This window comes from Falco rusticolus, chromosome 4 (assembly GCF_015220075.1).
Source record: "Falco rusticolus isolate bFalRus1 chromosome 4, bFalRus1.pri, whole genome shotgun sequence".
NCBI lineage: Eukaryota > Metazoa > Chordata > Aves > Falconiformes > Falconidae > Falco > Falco rusticolus.
Genome location: NC_051190.1, coordinates 27462591 through 27477999, shown reverse-complemented (window position 1 = coordinate 27477999; position 15409 = coordinate 27462591). Strand labels below are relative to the sequence as shown.

The window sequence follows — 15409 nt, the reverse complement described above, 5'->3', positions numbered from 1 at the left end:
GTGTTTCCACATCTTCACCTTCTTGACAAAAATACCCAATGAAATGAAATTATATTCAACTACCACTAATATTCAGAGAACAAAATTCACAGAAAATAACTGTGCTGGTTTTGCAATATTTCTCTCATACTTATTTCTAATATTGGCAGAAGAACACAAAAGTCTGGAAAACAGGACTTAAAAATGAGGAGGTGACTTCCCATTACATTTTTCTCATTCCCCTTGCATGAAATATGCCTCACCCCCAAGCATGCCCTGGATTTTCAGTATGTTTCTATTGTTACGAGAACAAATGATTCAGAAAAAAGTTTAGTCATTCTGATTTTACATAATGAAACAAAATCACCGCTAAAATAATGAAATTCAGTTATATTAGCCCTAATAACAGTAGTGCTAATTAAAATTATTGTAATTCACTACTACTAGGAGGCTGCAGTGCCAAGCTGCAGCAGATGTAGGACTGTTGAACACCTGAGAGTAAAGATTCTCCCCAAACTGGTAGAATGGATTTATTTGGTTTTGGAGGTTGTTAGTTCAGCCTTGGTGCGTTGGGCAAAGGGGACTGTTATGCTAACACTAATTACACCGCTAACGGCAACAATAATAACACCTCTCAAATCATCAGCACTGATGCCATGAATGCCAAAGTGATGCAATTCTGTGCTGCTGTCATTTCAAGGGGAGCTGCAAGGTAGAGAAAAGCAAAGGTCAAAGAGGCAGCACACTCCTCCTGATTTACCATCTTGCAGCAATTCCTCTACAGAAGTTGCCTGGTTTGGGTGAAGGGCCAGGTAGCCCTTTCCCTTCCTCCTCCTGCATGACGCCAGGCTGTGCCCGGCCCTTGTGCTCTGCGCAAGCCATGCTGTGCTCTGTGCTGCCTGGCCACGATGCCCCCACCCTGATCCTGTGCTGTGTGCAGGAACCATGTCAGGAGAAACCCTCCAGGCATAGGAGATGAGCTCTGGCTCACCTCACTGCCTGCTCCTCCATGACAGCACCGGGGCAGTGCCCGACCATACCGCAGACCTACTGAATTACACGGCTCTGCCAACCCATTGCCCACCTCACGCATTCACCTGGGGAAAATCTGTCACACAGCGACAGCTCAGACAAACAAACCAACCAGGATTTAATTTGCAACCTGCCTTCATGCCACATTCAAATTTTCCTCCTGGCAGCTTTTCACATCCCTGCCATGGCTCTGACTAGCAGAGGTGATGCTGCTCTTGCAGCAAGAGCCACGAGGAAGAGGCACGCAGGAAGAGTTGCTCCAATGCTCAGCACTAACCAGAGCTCACCGCTGTGCCAGCCGCACCAGGGCTTTGATCCAGCTCACTGCCCTGGGAGCTGGGCCAACCACCCCCTGCTGAAGAGGCAACCCCAAGAATAAGCCAAACTGATCCATAGCCTCCAAACAGCTATGTCAGTGCTCATACGAAACAGGCAACACAAGGTTTTATTTGTAGCAAGTGGGAGTGAAAGAGAATTTAGATGCAATCTCCAGCGTAGTGGCTTTAATAAACTACTAAAACTAAAACAACCACGTGCAACCAGTGAGCCCCTGAGAAAGCAACTGAGCTCGCAAATGTTTCTACCCTGATGGAAATCCTCCTCATGGGTTCCCAAAATGGACAGATTACAGGGAAAGCTGTCAAATTATTGTATTTCTTAGTTCCCAAATGTGCCAAGGGGTGGGATACACTGTGGATCTCAAGCAATTATTTACTAAATATCAGGACTTGCTCAAATACTTTTGCTTGAGAAGGTCGTGAGTGTTTCCATGGCAATGAGCTATTGCCTTGGTGACCATGGACCTGGACTGGTGCTGCTAAACCACTTCGACCTCTGGACTTCTGAGCACAGCAAGGAGTTCCCTCCTTTGCTGTCTAATGATGGGTTTTTTTATTTCTGAGTTCATCGCTGTCTAAAAGTTGCCTTAGGTGGTTGTGCTAGAGATGGAAAAGCATGAATTACTACAGAGAAGCATCCTCTGTTCATGCCTGTCTCTCTGCTACTGAACCCAGAATTAACTTTTCTATCAGTCAGGTGCAAACCAACGCTAGGTTCAATCCTGGCTACTCCCAAGCAGTGCTGACCCTCAATCTATCAACTAGAAAATTAAGCAGAGGCAGCACAGGATTTCATTAGCCCAGACATCAAAAGTACATTAATCTATATGCATTTAAATCTTTTAAGAGAGGTCAAACTGAGAGACAGTTATGTTAACAAGGAGAAGAAACGAGCTTGCACATTACAAAGCTGCTTTGCACATAAACAGGTATCCTCCTAGGCAAGGAATTTACCTAGATTTCTGTGGAAGAGTAAAAATGCGTGTCTCCCTCCAAACAATCTTCAGATAAACTTTGTGCTATCATTAAAGCTTTATCCTGGGCTCATATAGCAGAAAATTGTTTCATCTCTGCCTCTGAGAACTTCCACTGCTTTTCTTCCCAAATTTATTGTTGAGATACGCACTCCTTTCAAACGACTGGCAGTCCAAAACCTGATCGAAATGAACCATTACATTAGGTTCTTTTTAAATTTGCACAAACCCTACACTCTGCAACTCCAGAGTGGTTTCTATGGAAATGCTAAAAAAAAAGGAATGGCACCTTCTGGGTGCCAAATTTGGCATAGCAAAAGCTTGGGTGAGCAGCAAATGCTGGGTGAGAGGAGTGTGAGGAGTGAATTAGAGGCCCAGAATACGAGTGCTTACTCGGAGCCACAGATAACAGGGGTAAGTTACTGGTTTGGCTGACAGGCGTTAACCAAACTGACAGCTGCATTGAGTATCATGCAGAGTTTAATTAACTGCAGGCAATGGGGCATTAAGACAGCAGACAACAGCCTGCCCGATTTCCTTATGGTTTGAACGTGATAGGGAGAGGGAGGGACGTGAGCATTTGCAAGGCAGAAGTGATCCTCACGCATTAAGAGGTTTCTCAGAAGAGCACTGGAGCTGCGTTTGGCTGCCTCTCAGAGCAGCTCTATCTCCTTAATCTGCAAAACTGGGCAGAGGAGTCCAAATCTTGCAACTTCCTACATAGTCTATTTTAGAATCTTAGAAACAAAAACAACACACAACAGGAAGGATGCCATTACTAGAAATATGTCTGAACTCTCCCACACCCCAGCCCCATCAATCTTGATGGCTTCACCGTTTGCATCATTAAGACAGAACTTTCACATCGCATCCCATCAGGATGGTCCTGCTGGATCAGAGCTCTGGCCTGCCCCGGGTGCCCACCTCCCTCAACACCCATGCTAGGTCCCAGCTTGGCTCTGCTCCGCTTTTCCCAGGCACTGAGTCAGACACAGGAAGGCCCATAGGCATGGCTGAAATGTCACACCTTGTGTTGACACAACTACCTTAAGCCACACAGAGCTCCAACCTGAGTGCAGTGACCCCTGGAGAGACACAGCCATGAGCCCTAAGGCTCTAACAAGACCACCTATACCAAGTACACTATTCCCAAGTACATTTGATACTTTTCAGGCTGAAGTTCTATTTAAACAAAGGTCAGAAGCTGTTTTGTCTTGTTTAAGCAAATCTCCATGAAAATCAACCAACCAGGCCTTCAAACCATACACACGCAGGAGTAAGAAAGCTCACAGAAACAGCACAAATGTGGCAAGAGGGACCAAACGGCACAGTCTGCTCTTGCTCTGGGTAAGGGAGGCAGAGTATCTCTTCCTTCAGCCATGGTAATCAGGACATCTGTTTTTAAGTGAACATGCAATAAATGGTATGGAGCATTGTCTGCCTCCTGGTGAGCGGTCACCCCTGGGATTTGAACATATGGCTGCATCAAGTCTGGCTAGTGCCAGCCTGATTCTTAAACTATTAAACCATCCCCTCAGGCTCTGTATCCTGTACTTTCTGTGTATATTGTACAAGGGAAAAGAATTTGATTTGGGGTTTTGAGAATTTCAAACAAGGATATACAATTAGAAAAGTATTTGCTTCAGATGATGATAAATAACCCTGGACTGGAGAACCTCAGAAAATATCTGTTCTTCACTCACAAAAGTCTTCTGCAGTGCTGTTTTACATGCTTTCCCGAGAGCCCAAACTTGTTAACCTTCATTTCACTGCATGTTTTCAGAGGAGTGACAGCTGCAGCCATAAAAACAGCATTCAGATTTCACGCTATAGTTAAAAAAATCAAATATGTATGAAACCCTCTGCTATTACACGCCGACTAGCAAGGGGAAAGAAAGGAGTGGGAGGAAACCCATATCATTAAATCATTTCTGAAATACAAAAGGACTGCTGCAAGTTCAGGTAGGAAACATCCCCTCCACTGTTAGGTGCAGGGTCTGTCTGCTGGTCTCAGCCTACCTGTCACAGGTTAAACTTAGTCTCACGAACAGGGAGAATCTGTGCATGAGAAAGTAAGGAGCAGAGGCATGTCCTCAGCTATCAAACTCCCCACACTACAGCAAGGGAGTGATACCTGCTACTTTGGGAGTTATCTGCATACGCTGATACTCTGGCATGAGAAGGAAGGGATGTAAATAACATAGTTCCAGCCTGAACCTTAGGAGACCTCAGCGGCACCCTGAAGAAAGGATACAGCTAGGGAAAGAAGAGCAAGGAACAAATAGAGGAATGGGAATGCTTTTTCGGCTATCTTTGAGAAGTGTTTTGGTGGGCTGTGTTGTCCTCAGAGAAGTGGAGAGCCATCCCCTCACTCACCTCTGGCTCTAGGGGATTCCAGAGGCATTTGCAGCTCCCAATAGTCCTCAGCATAAACTGGGATTTCTGGCATTTAATCTCCCTGCGCTTCCACACTCTACAGTTCAGTCCCTTGTACTTTGGCACACATATCAGCTGATACCTGCCAGCACTCCAACGTACCATATTAGTAATTCTGCTTTAAAGACATTCAAGATGCTGATCTCTTTATTTTGGCAGCTTCAACAGACCTTAGCACAAGCGAGAGATCTTCTGCAATATGGCCCCCATAACACAGGCCATTTGCAAGGAGACAATTGCCCAGCAACCCACGCTGCTTTCACACTCTAGAGCTGAAACTAATTTACACAAATGACTTTAAACTGTTTGCACTCCCAGGCAGCAGTGACCAGGGATGAACAATGCTGACAGGGTTGACGTTTTGCCTCTGAACTCTTCACGAACAAAAGGAAAACTCTGATTCTCTCCCATATCGAGCAGCACCTTGTGGTTTGATTTATTTCCTCTTATTGATCAGATTTGGGGCAAGTTGGAGCTGTAAAGTTTCTGCTTAGACTTCGGATAGCTCTGAGAGCAAGGCACTCCCTGGGGAACAAAAAGCCATGGCTTTGTTCCCCCGGTCCCATCACTAAACTCCAGGTAGAGCTCCTAGAAGCAGCCAGCACACTCTGGCTTCATAAACCACCTCAATCCAAACTAACTTTAAAGCATAGACAAGTCCATGTATAGTCATGCCAAGAGTCAGAGAACCACAGGATCCGTCTGTCTGCAGCAAAGTCAATTCCCTTTGGAGTATACAAAACAAATAAAACTCTTCTCTTTCTGCTGCTTTCTTCAGGGGCACTATAGGAAGAAGTTTGGGATTTGTCTGTGTGTGGAACAAGGACAGGACAGGCAGAGAGGAGGTATTCATTTGTAGAGGCTTTAGGCAGGAGAGCGAACTACCAAGAAATGCCTTCATTGGGGGAAAGAAGGCAAGCAGTCTTCCTGCCCCATCCTCCTTGGTGGCAGACTCCCTGCTCTAGCAAGCTTTACCACTGATGCTACAAGGCCTGCGCACAAAGTGTTTTTCCCAAATTGGGAGTCAGGCTGTCTTTAAGGCTGTAAACCAGACAGAGCAAACAAAAATAGAGCTTTAAAAGAATGTATGCAGGCATGCCAAATCTCCTTCATTTTTGAGTAAGAGTCTCACTCCTTTCAGATGCAAGCTTTCTCCCCCACCTCTCAAAACCATTTATAAAAAAGCATCCTGATCTTGTAACAAAAGATCCAGAAGGAGGTTTCAAGGAGACATTTAAAGCTTCATTCATAATTCTGGAAAATCTCACTGTCCCAGATGGAGAACCCTGGCTAAAACCTGAGGAAAATTCATGACTTGGGTTGACAGCAGCAGTAAACATATCTGTTTCTTTCCTTGCAGTGGTTCTTCTCCTCTGGTGTAAGGAGCTAGATTTCTGCCGTGAGCATCTTTAATCCTCTGCCTGCTGATGGGGACAGCTGGCTCTGCCTCTCAGCTCCAAGGTACCCAGAGAAGGCTGGTGTACAGGCCACCTGAGCAATACCACTGAATCTCCACGCAGAGCTTTCAGACTAAGTTGCTGTCATTTCACATGTAGCGCCAGATACTAACTCCACTTTGCTCTCAGGTGTGGCATGACTGTCTTTGCTACACCTTCCTACCGTTTTCTCAGTTAAATCTATTTTTAAGCCTTTCTGTATTTTCCAGGTCTAAAGAGAAAGCAATCACTCACGGGGGGGGTGTGTGTGGTGGTGTGTGTGTGTGTGAGAAATACACAGAAGTGTTAAGTTAAACATGACTATTTCCTTTGCCTCCTAACAGTTGAGAACCACCAAGCTATAGGCACCATTAGTCCATAGCACAGCACCATCATGTACCACCCTCCCCATCCTCTTATCTGCATATCCCCTTGTGTTAGACTCCTGTTGCATTTGGTTTGAATTTGGGCTGTAAACTCAATTTCACAGAGTCTACCTGCAACCTCCACGCATAAATACTGGTGCCGGGAGAGGCACAGTGCTCTGTTCCCATTCCCACTGTTATTATTACTTGTAATAACATCTAGCAGGCCCTGCCTGGGAGCCCCACCTGGCAGGGTAATGTACACAGAACAAAATGCAATCCCTGTCTTATGGAACAAAAAATCCTAGAAGACAAAAGATGGATGGAGACAGACTGGGGGAATGTAAAAAACCAAAGAGACAGCCTCAGCTAACATGGGAGGTGGTATTCCTGGTAGACCAGTGGTTGAATCCTCCTCAGAGCTCCTGAGACAATCCAAGCCATTTCTTGCTTCCCACCACTTCAGAGCACGTTCCTCTCCAAGCCTTGCCAATGATGCCTAAGCATTCTCCTGCCCCACATCAGTAGGTTTGGCTGTCTCAGCCTTTTGCATTTCCTCCTCTGCTAACCCTGCTCTCATCCCCTGCAGCCCAACTGCCTTTCATGGAGGCAGCTGGAAGGATGGCAAGCTGCTGCCATGCGCAGTACCAAAGGCACGTGGGCTGCTCGGAAGGACCTGGCTGGGGCTCTGCATGTTGCCTGCAGGAACCATCATGTCTCTGGAGCCACTGATCACAGCTACCATGAACCAGATGCCCGAGCTCTTCCCTGAATTTGTATGTTATCACTCAGGCAATGGGCTACCAGGTACCCCTGCTTTGGAGCACTGAGCGTGCTCACCCCAAGGGCTGCTTACCTGATCAAAGCCAACCTCCCTCTCACCAAACCCACTCCCACATGAAAACCATTCAGCTGAGAGCCAGCAGGAAGGCATAGACTCAATGCAACTCCACATTCTCTGTTTGCGAAAGCCACCTTCTTCATTACAGGCCCCTGCTCATCGCAGTTTCCTGTTGCAGACAGTGAACACCCCACTGCCCAGCTGTGTCAAGCCTCCCTGCCTTGGAGCACATTAGACCGATTGTCAGCATAACGTTTGAAGCTGGCTGCCCATGGCTGTGATTTACGCACATTTTTGCAATGAATTGCAGCTGGCAAGTGCACTCTGCTTTCATTCTTGGGGCTATATTACACTTGGTTTATTTTACCTGCCAGTTGAAATGCAAACAATCTGTCTACGTTCTATATATAACCACCCGTTGCCATCATGTAAGTTTGTGAAGCATGGGGCTTTCATGGATTCAGTCTCAGAAGCCTTGCAGGGCACCGTGACTGTTTCAGCTGACTCACTGCATGACCTGAATGGAAGAAATGAACCTGGTGGGTCCTGCACGCTGTGGCTACATTGTGTGCATCTGTTACTGGCGTTCTGCAGATCTCCAGTTTCCATGCAACAGCTTATGCTGGGAAGCATGTTGCTATCACCTGCTTAAGAAGTCTCATCTTGGCAGAGAGCAGATGTGATTTATATGGCCAATCCCTCACCATAGAGAACAACTAATGGCGTAAATGAGGGAAAGGAATTGAACCATTGGTGGTGGTAAAACGTGCCTACAGCTCCACAGGGAATATCCTAATATTATTCCCTAGGCTAATGAGCACATCTACAGGAACCAGATCAGACTGCAAACTCCCCTTGACATGCCTAGCTCTGTTGTTGTCCGAACTCCCCTGACTGCTCAGTATGTCAGCACTCAAATGAATTATTACACTCAGTTTCTGCACTGGAGAGGTGCTGTTCCTGTCTGGTAGGAGGCAGAGGAATGGAAGGATCTCTAGTATGCTTTCCCTTATATAGTAAAAAAAATATACCGAGAACATACAATCCGACAGAAGGAAAACAGAGCAGTGGAGGAGTTTGTTAAATTATAGGAGAGAGTAAGAGAGAGAGAAGGCTCCATGAACACGACTCACAGTAGGCTCCCCCTGGAAGGATTTTACACACTTTGCCATGACAGCTGCAAAGTAAGGTCCAGCAGACAAGTGATCTAGCCCTGAGCTGGGACACAGGGCTATCAGCTGTGGATATTTGCCATCAGTTCATACTATCTTGCCTCTCATCCTTGATTCCCTCTATCACGGGAATGACATCTTGCCAGGTGTAAATGCTCTACGTATGAGCTGCTGCTGGCTCTGATCAGAAGCCTTGCAGCCTGAACTGTGCACAGGGGATCCCAAAACTGTTACCAGGTGTGTTAATGTCCCGAGAGAGTGCCTGTCTGCAGAAAAGGGGGCCTGGATAAAGGTGGCCTAGAGAGCACTAAAAAGGTGGTATAATCTTGGAGCACAAAATAGGATGGCAAAACCACCCCTCACTTCCCCAAGGTCGCCAGACAAAACCATTTTCACCTTCCCAAGAGGTGGAGACAGAATTCAGGTTAACACAAGTTGTCTGTTGAATGAGCCAAATTTCTGTCACTCTGCTCCCGAGACCTAGTATATGTTCTCAACATACGCAGCTTTCCTACCAAACCAACACTTGGGGAAAGCCGTCTGTTTGCTGCTGGGACCTCAGAGGGGGAGCAGGGAAAGTACAGTTTGGTATGCAGCTGACAAAGCCCAAACACATAAAACAAAGGAGTACTAAGGGCAGAACAAGTCTCACATAATTCATGCAATAAGCACAGAGGCATTGGGCTGAATTTATACATCCTGGGTTGAGGGAATCTGTTTGCTTCAGGTCCAGCCAGCGTGTGAGTTCTTAACATTGGCTCATGCAAAAAGTTGGAAGAGTGAACAAGTTTTGCTAGCTGAAAGTGAGAATCTCAGATCAGGATAATATTTTATTGACTCACAACTCAAAAGGAATTTAAGCAATTTGCTTCAAACACTGCTGAAAGATTCTCCCCTGCTTTCTGAGTAAGTGCTGAGCTTTCCACACCAAACCAATTTTTCAAGCCAAAATTGACAAATGCTAAAAGAGAACATCACTGGAGAAGCTAGTTGCGGCCTTAAATCACACAGAATTGCTTTTACTCCAGAATAATAAAATGTGCTACTCAAACCCAATACTTCTCTTTCACTGATAAGCAATGGACCCCTGGGTGCCCACCAAGGTTAACTCCAACCTACTCCAGCCAGCTGCTCTGAACAAAATATGTCATGGATGAGGGATCAGAAAAGCAATTAAAAGCTCTTTGAACAGCAACAGCTTGGAACAAATACTAATTTGTACTTCTCTTCTGAAAAGTGAATATAAAATAGCATTTGTAGTGCCATTTGATGTAAATTGAGCCTTTTTATGTGGATCATTACAAGTATCAACAGCTACTTCTGCAAGTTCCTCTGGGAAGCCAAGTGGGAGTCTCTCCTCACAACTTAAATCAGAGGTCCTCATGGATGAATCCAGAGCTCACCCTTCTGCAGAGGTAACACCAGCATCTCTTTCAGACAAATGAACAGGACTCTGTCCTTCTACTGGACAGCTGGGGAGCTGCGAAGCAAGGCAGACTGAAAAAGTAGTAATTATTTCTTCAGACCAGCCAGTGAAGCACACCCAGGAGCTGACACTGAGGAAAAAACAGTATTTGCTTTCAGTGGCACAGAGGCACCTGCAAACACAGCTCCTGCCTGGGCCAGGCATGTCTCCCCACTGCCCCAAAGGCATGGCAGAGTCACGCTTTCAGAGTGCACTGTTCCTGCTTGGTTGCTGCAGTGCCATGGCACGTTCTCAGAGACTCTGGAGAATTGTCAGCTGCAATGAATGCATAACAAAATCATCCAATGTATTGAAATTGCCTGGAAGATTAATGCAAGGATTGCCTTCTTCTTTGTACTTGGCTTTCCTCATCTGTGGGAGTGCTTATTTGTGCTGGAGATAGACAAATAAATAAATAAAGCATGAGAGGAGGGGGGAGGGCGGGAAAGGAACTCCAAACCAGCCAATTAACCTTTGAAATACGAGTTGTGCTGCTGCTAACTAACAGCATCCCGTAACCTCCTAATTACCAGCCATGTACAACGTGGCAGTTGGAGACAGAGCTGGCCGTTAACCCCGCGGATGCGCTGTGCAGGAGGATCCGATTGCCGCTAATGACTGAAGTCCCAAAGAAACTCGCTTCCCATCATCAGCTGCCTCCTGCTACCCGGATCTCCTGCCGCAAACCGGCTGTGCTGCTATGAGATCTTCAATCTGCCTCTGAGAAGAGCAGGACTGATAAAGGACAGCTCTATGTGAATCAGTTCCAGCATCTCCTCATCTTTCCCATGAGTCAGCTAGCTGCTACAGCAGTTATGCTCTTAGCCATAGGGCAGGAGCCTTGCCTAAAAGCGTACTAGGTGGGCTACATGCATTAAATGGGGTGGTGCCGGCTATGTCTGTTAGCCAAAAGCAGCCAGAGTAACTGTGTGAGCAGACTGCTTCGAGCTTCACATTCCCATGAAAACATTTATTGAAGCCGTGAGAGGATTTGGATATGGACAGGTCTCACTCAGCTGGAGGCAGCGCCCAGGACGGCAGCAGTACAGACACAGATCACCTTCCTGCCGTGTCAAAAGGTGCTACCCAAGTGCTGCCCACAGCACATGTGCCCCTTGTCCTGCGGCTACGCTAAGGGCCAGCAGTAAAGCCCGTTGAGTTTTGCCTCCAGCCTGACCTTGCAACCTCGATGTCCTCATCCGGAAGATACAGACAATAATGCTCGATTGCCTCAAGAGGGCTCCGTGAGACTTCTCTGCAGAGTGCTGCTGTGTCCCGGGATGGACACACCAAGGACTAGTACTGCTCTGTCTTCCATGCCATATGTTGTTCAGTACCCTCCAACCCTCCCACACACAGAGAGCATTTATGCCTCAGCTTTGAATAGCACTCCGAAATAAAAATTTATATGGTGTGCTCATCTATTTGCAAAGCCGCTGAAGACTCTGAGTCTGAGAAGCTGGAAAAGAAAAGCAAGGAGCCACTAAGAATTTTTTATAGAAGAGATTGGGCATTTCCTTACAGACAGTGAAGTTCAAGGAGTGCTTCCCTGTGGCTGCTGCACTGATTGCAGCCCAGTTCAATGGCTGAAAACAAGCGGCAAGACTTCAGACCAGGGAACCCCCTTAAGCTGTTCCACCCAGAGCAAATGTCTCCATGGCAGGTGATGTTTTGCAGGGTGTCAAGGCCCAGGAGTCCCCTGCTCATGCTGCTGTCAGCAGGTGCAGAGCACAGGAGGCTGTCCCAGTGGGAGCCCCTGAACCCTCCTCTCTGGGTAACACTGAACTGCTCAGTCAGAGCAAGGAAAGCAGAGGAGAGTCATAGAGTAGCTATCTTTGTAGCAGCTCCTAAATCCTTATGACTTGGGGAATGGCCTCCAGGTTTACTCTTGGGAGGATGGAAGAGAAGATGATGGCAACACCCACACCTGTTTAACAGCCTGGGGAAGGCTCACACCTTCTCACCTTGTAATACCTGCTCTGAGCAGAGGTGTGGAGTGACCGGGCAGCATCTACCACTCAGTAACCCGAAAGCTGTGATTAAACTGTTTTTCCTGGCAAGCATATCCAAAACGATCCATTCTCACCTCCCCCTCTGTCCCAACACCACGCTGTGGGTTCATGACAGCTTTGCTCAGGCATCTCCCCCTTATCTCCACACAAAGCCAGCCCCCCACCCTGAGTCTTGCAGCCAATTCTTACACAAGGAGGGTTCTGAGATCTGAAATCACCCCGCATTGCTCACAGAAGACCCACACTTTCAGGCCAAACAGTCTGGGAGCCTAGAGCCATTTTCTATCGCTTTCAGAGAGTGCCTCAGCCTCTAGCAATGCCATGGAGGTCACTCCATTGATAGAAGAGGGCTTGTTCGAAGCTGGGCTCTGACAGCTCCATGGCTCATTATCCCCGCTGCATACCAGAAACACTTTGCAGTCAGGCACGTGGAGGAACTTTTACAGGTCTCACTTCAAAATTCCTCCCTTTTTACGGGCCCATGCTGGGCAGTGCCTGTGAGCAAAGCTGGCGGGAATCTGATGCTCTGTAGCCAAAAGCTTTGGAATCTTTATTGCCATTGGCTTTGAGATGGTTTAAAGCAAATCTTTTACAAGGTAAAATCCAATATAAACCTGATGGCTACAGTTCTCCTTTGTTAGTAGCAAGGATGTAATTATCACAATTTACTTTTATATGAGCAATTGTGGACAGACTCCATATGATCCCTGGGCTTTCTCACTGCAGCGTGCCTAAGGTTTTCCCCCAGCACCCATCAATGGCAATATCCAAGGACTGACAAAGCTGTATCTGCCTGACAAAAGGGTATCCATGCAGAAACGCAGCCGCCGCAAGGAATGAATGGTCTATTCAAAGCCTACTGACAAGGTGTATTTCCTAATTCTAAAACTTGTGGAACAACTAACCAGACAGAAAGCTGACAGCGACAGCTATTTCTTTGTTGGGTTTGGACACTCTCTACTGTAAATGTGAACTAATTTATTGTTGAATGGCTGAGGTTCATGTGTTTTAGCTGAGTACTTGCTTTAGATAGGATAGAATATGGGGGTTTAAAGTACACAAGTAGAGAGAAAATAAAGTAGCAGCACTCCAAAGTATTTATTGCTGGGGTTCCAAGCAGAACTTAATCCTAGGAAATAGTGGAGAAGAAAATGCAGAGCCTCTTGACCTGCTTTTGGGTACACTATGCTACTCTGTCTGCCTTTCCTGCTCACTCCTGAGCGGACAGACTGAGGCAGAGAGGAGGAATAGCTTTATAAATAACCTTGATCTGGTCCTGATCCTGCAGGGGAGATTTTGGGAGAGCACTGAATGAGCCTTTCACTATCCATCTCACAGATCATCAGTATGAGGATCTCCTGGCCTCACTGGGATGCATTTTCCACATCTGATACAGAGGTGTCATGAGAAATTCCAGAGTCTTGAGAAAACAGTTGAAAGCAAGCAGTTTTTCTGAGAAAGAAAAGCCCAGAAAGGCTTAACTTTCCCCAGTGACCAACTGGAGATACTCAGATGACTCACCTCCTTCTCCTGTTGCACAGCCCCTCAAGCTCCCATCAGCCAACAACAAGGACAAGCTGTCCTCAGCTGCCAGCACTGCTTTCTGCCATTACCATGTTCAGACTAATACTGGGAACAGCACAATTTCCATTTCCTCCCTCCAAACACTTAAAAGAAAGACCTACTTGGACCCTATGAGACCAAATTAAAGATTTTGGAGCCCTCAAGGAGAAACTTAACTTTTTTTTTCTTTGCTGCTTTTAGCATTGTCTGACAGTTTAAGTCTTTAAATAAAGGCCCAGGATCAAAGAATAAACTTTTGCGTGGGTTATTTGCATTACAAGGTACACTATGCACCACCACCATCCGACCAAAGGGATATTTCCACCAGAATAATTCACGCATATATGAATAATTCAGAGCAAACAAGCAGTCAGGCTCTAAGCTGCCATGTCCTAACACATTTAAACTCTCCACACCTCAGCAGCGCTGCCAGCCACCTTCCAGGCTTTTCTTGCACAGAAAGATGCTCCCACTCATCGCACATCTACAGGATTACATGTTTATGGGGCCTCAGCCCCATTTGGTATTTCCAATCTACATGAAAACCGCTTGCTGCTCCTCTGGCACGGCTTCACCAGAGTCACCCCCAAGCCACCACGCCAGCAGCACCTGAACCCACAGAGCCTCAGGGCTCTGCAGGCCAGTCCCACACCCACCTGCTCGTGGTACTCGATGCCCATGCTCAGTGTGTTGATGAGAATGGCTATCATAATCCCCCGGTTGAAGTACTTGCTCTCCACGATCCTCTTCAGCTTGCTGCCGAAAGCCTTCCACAGGCGGGTGACCTTGTTCCTCTCCTTGGGTTTTTTCTTCTTCCTCCTCCTCCTGCCCCGCTGCTGCTGGAGCTGATCTCTGTGGTCACCGTGCCGCAGGTCCTGGGTGAACTCGTAGACGCCATTGCTGTCGGAGTCACAGCTGTCAGACTCGCTGAAGGCAAACTCGGGGTCCTCCAGGAGGCTGGCACAGAAGGGACAGTCCTGCAGCTCGCAGGTCAGCGTGCCGCCTGGTGGGCTGGGCAGCGGGCAGGCGGCGCTCAGCCCTGACAGCCGGCTGGGTGTCCGCTGCAGACCTGCAAGGGGAGACAGACACCATGAGCCACCTCACACCCTCAGCATGGCGGATGGCCCTGTGCCCCCACTCGGCCAGCCCTAGGCCTGTCCGGGGCAGAGCAGCTTCTGCCGCATGCTCAAGTAAATGTAATACCCTAAAAAGCTTTCTAGCCATCTGCCTTACCAAGCAGCTCTTGCTTTGCATCATTTCCCCCTCTGTTCCCTTCTCCCCAAGCCCTGATGCCCACCCTCTAGCCCCTCCACAGATGCATGGCAGAGGGGCCTCTCTCCATACAGCATGGCAGCCATTTTCTGCACTGCTGCTGGGGGAAGACTGACTAGCACATCTCTCACTTTCAATTATTTTTGATTACATGTGACCAGGCTAACATCATTAGTGGTAATCTGAGCGCTATCAAGCTGTTACACCCAATTTAGATAGCGCTTCCATTTAGCTAATAATGAGGAAGGAGAGGAAGAAATGGACCAAAGGTGGCTACAGACCACAGATCACAGCTTGGAGAGTCACGTAGTCCCTTCAGTCTCCTTCATCCCACCTTCAGCCTTTAATAAAGCTCAGGTGGATTCTTTGCTTGAGGCACAGGACTGAGTGTTCAGGGTGTTTTAAAATCAAACACATTGCCACATGTTTTGTGGTGTGAGGAGAAATGCCGACTGCCCTCGCAGAGGCAGGGTACAGAAAAGAGTACGGACAACGTGTATCACGGATGATTCGAGTGGAACAGG

General features: G+C 47.2%; 1 protein-coding gene across 1 annotated transcript in view; it reads right to left on the bottom strand.

Annotated features, from left to right (window-relative positions):
- CACNA1H (calcium voltage-gated channel subunit alpha1 H) overlaps positions 1-15409 on the bottom strand; it is a 254504-nt gene that overhangs the window by 69783 nt on the left and 169312 nt on the right. The window contains exon 10 of the mRNA XM_037386651.1: positions 14270-14682. Coding sequence (XP_037242548.1) covers positions 14270-14682 — 413 coding nt within the window. The remainder of the gene's footprint in view (positions 1-14269; positions 14683-15409) is intronic.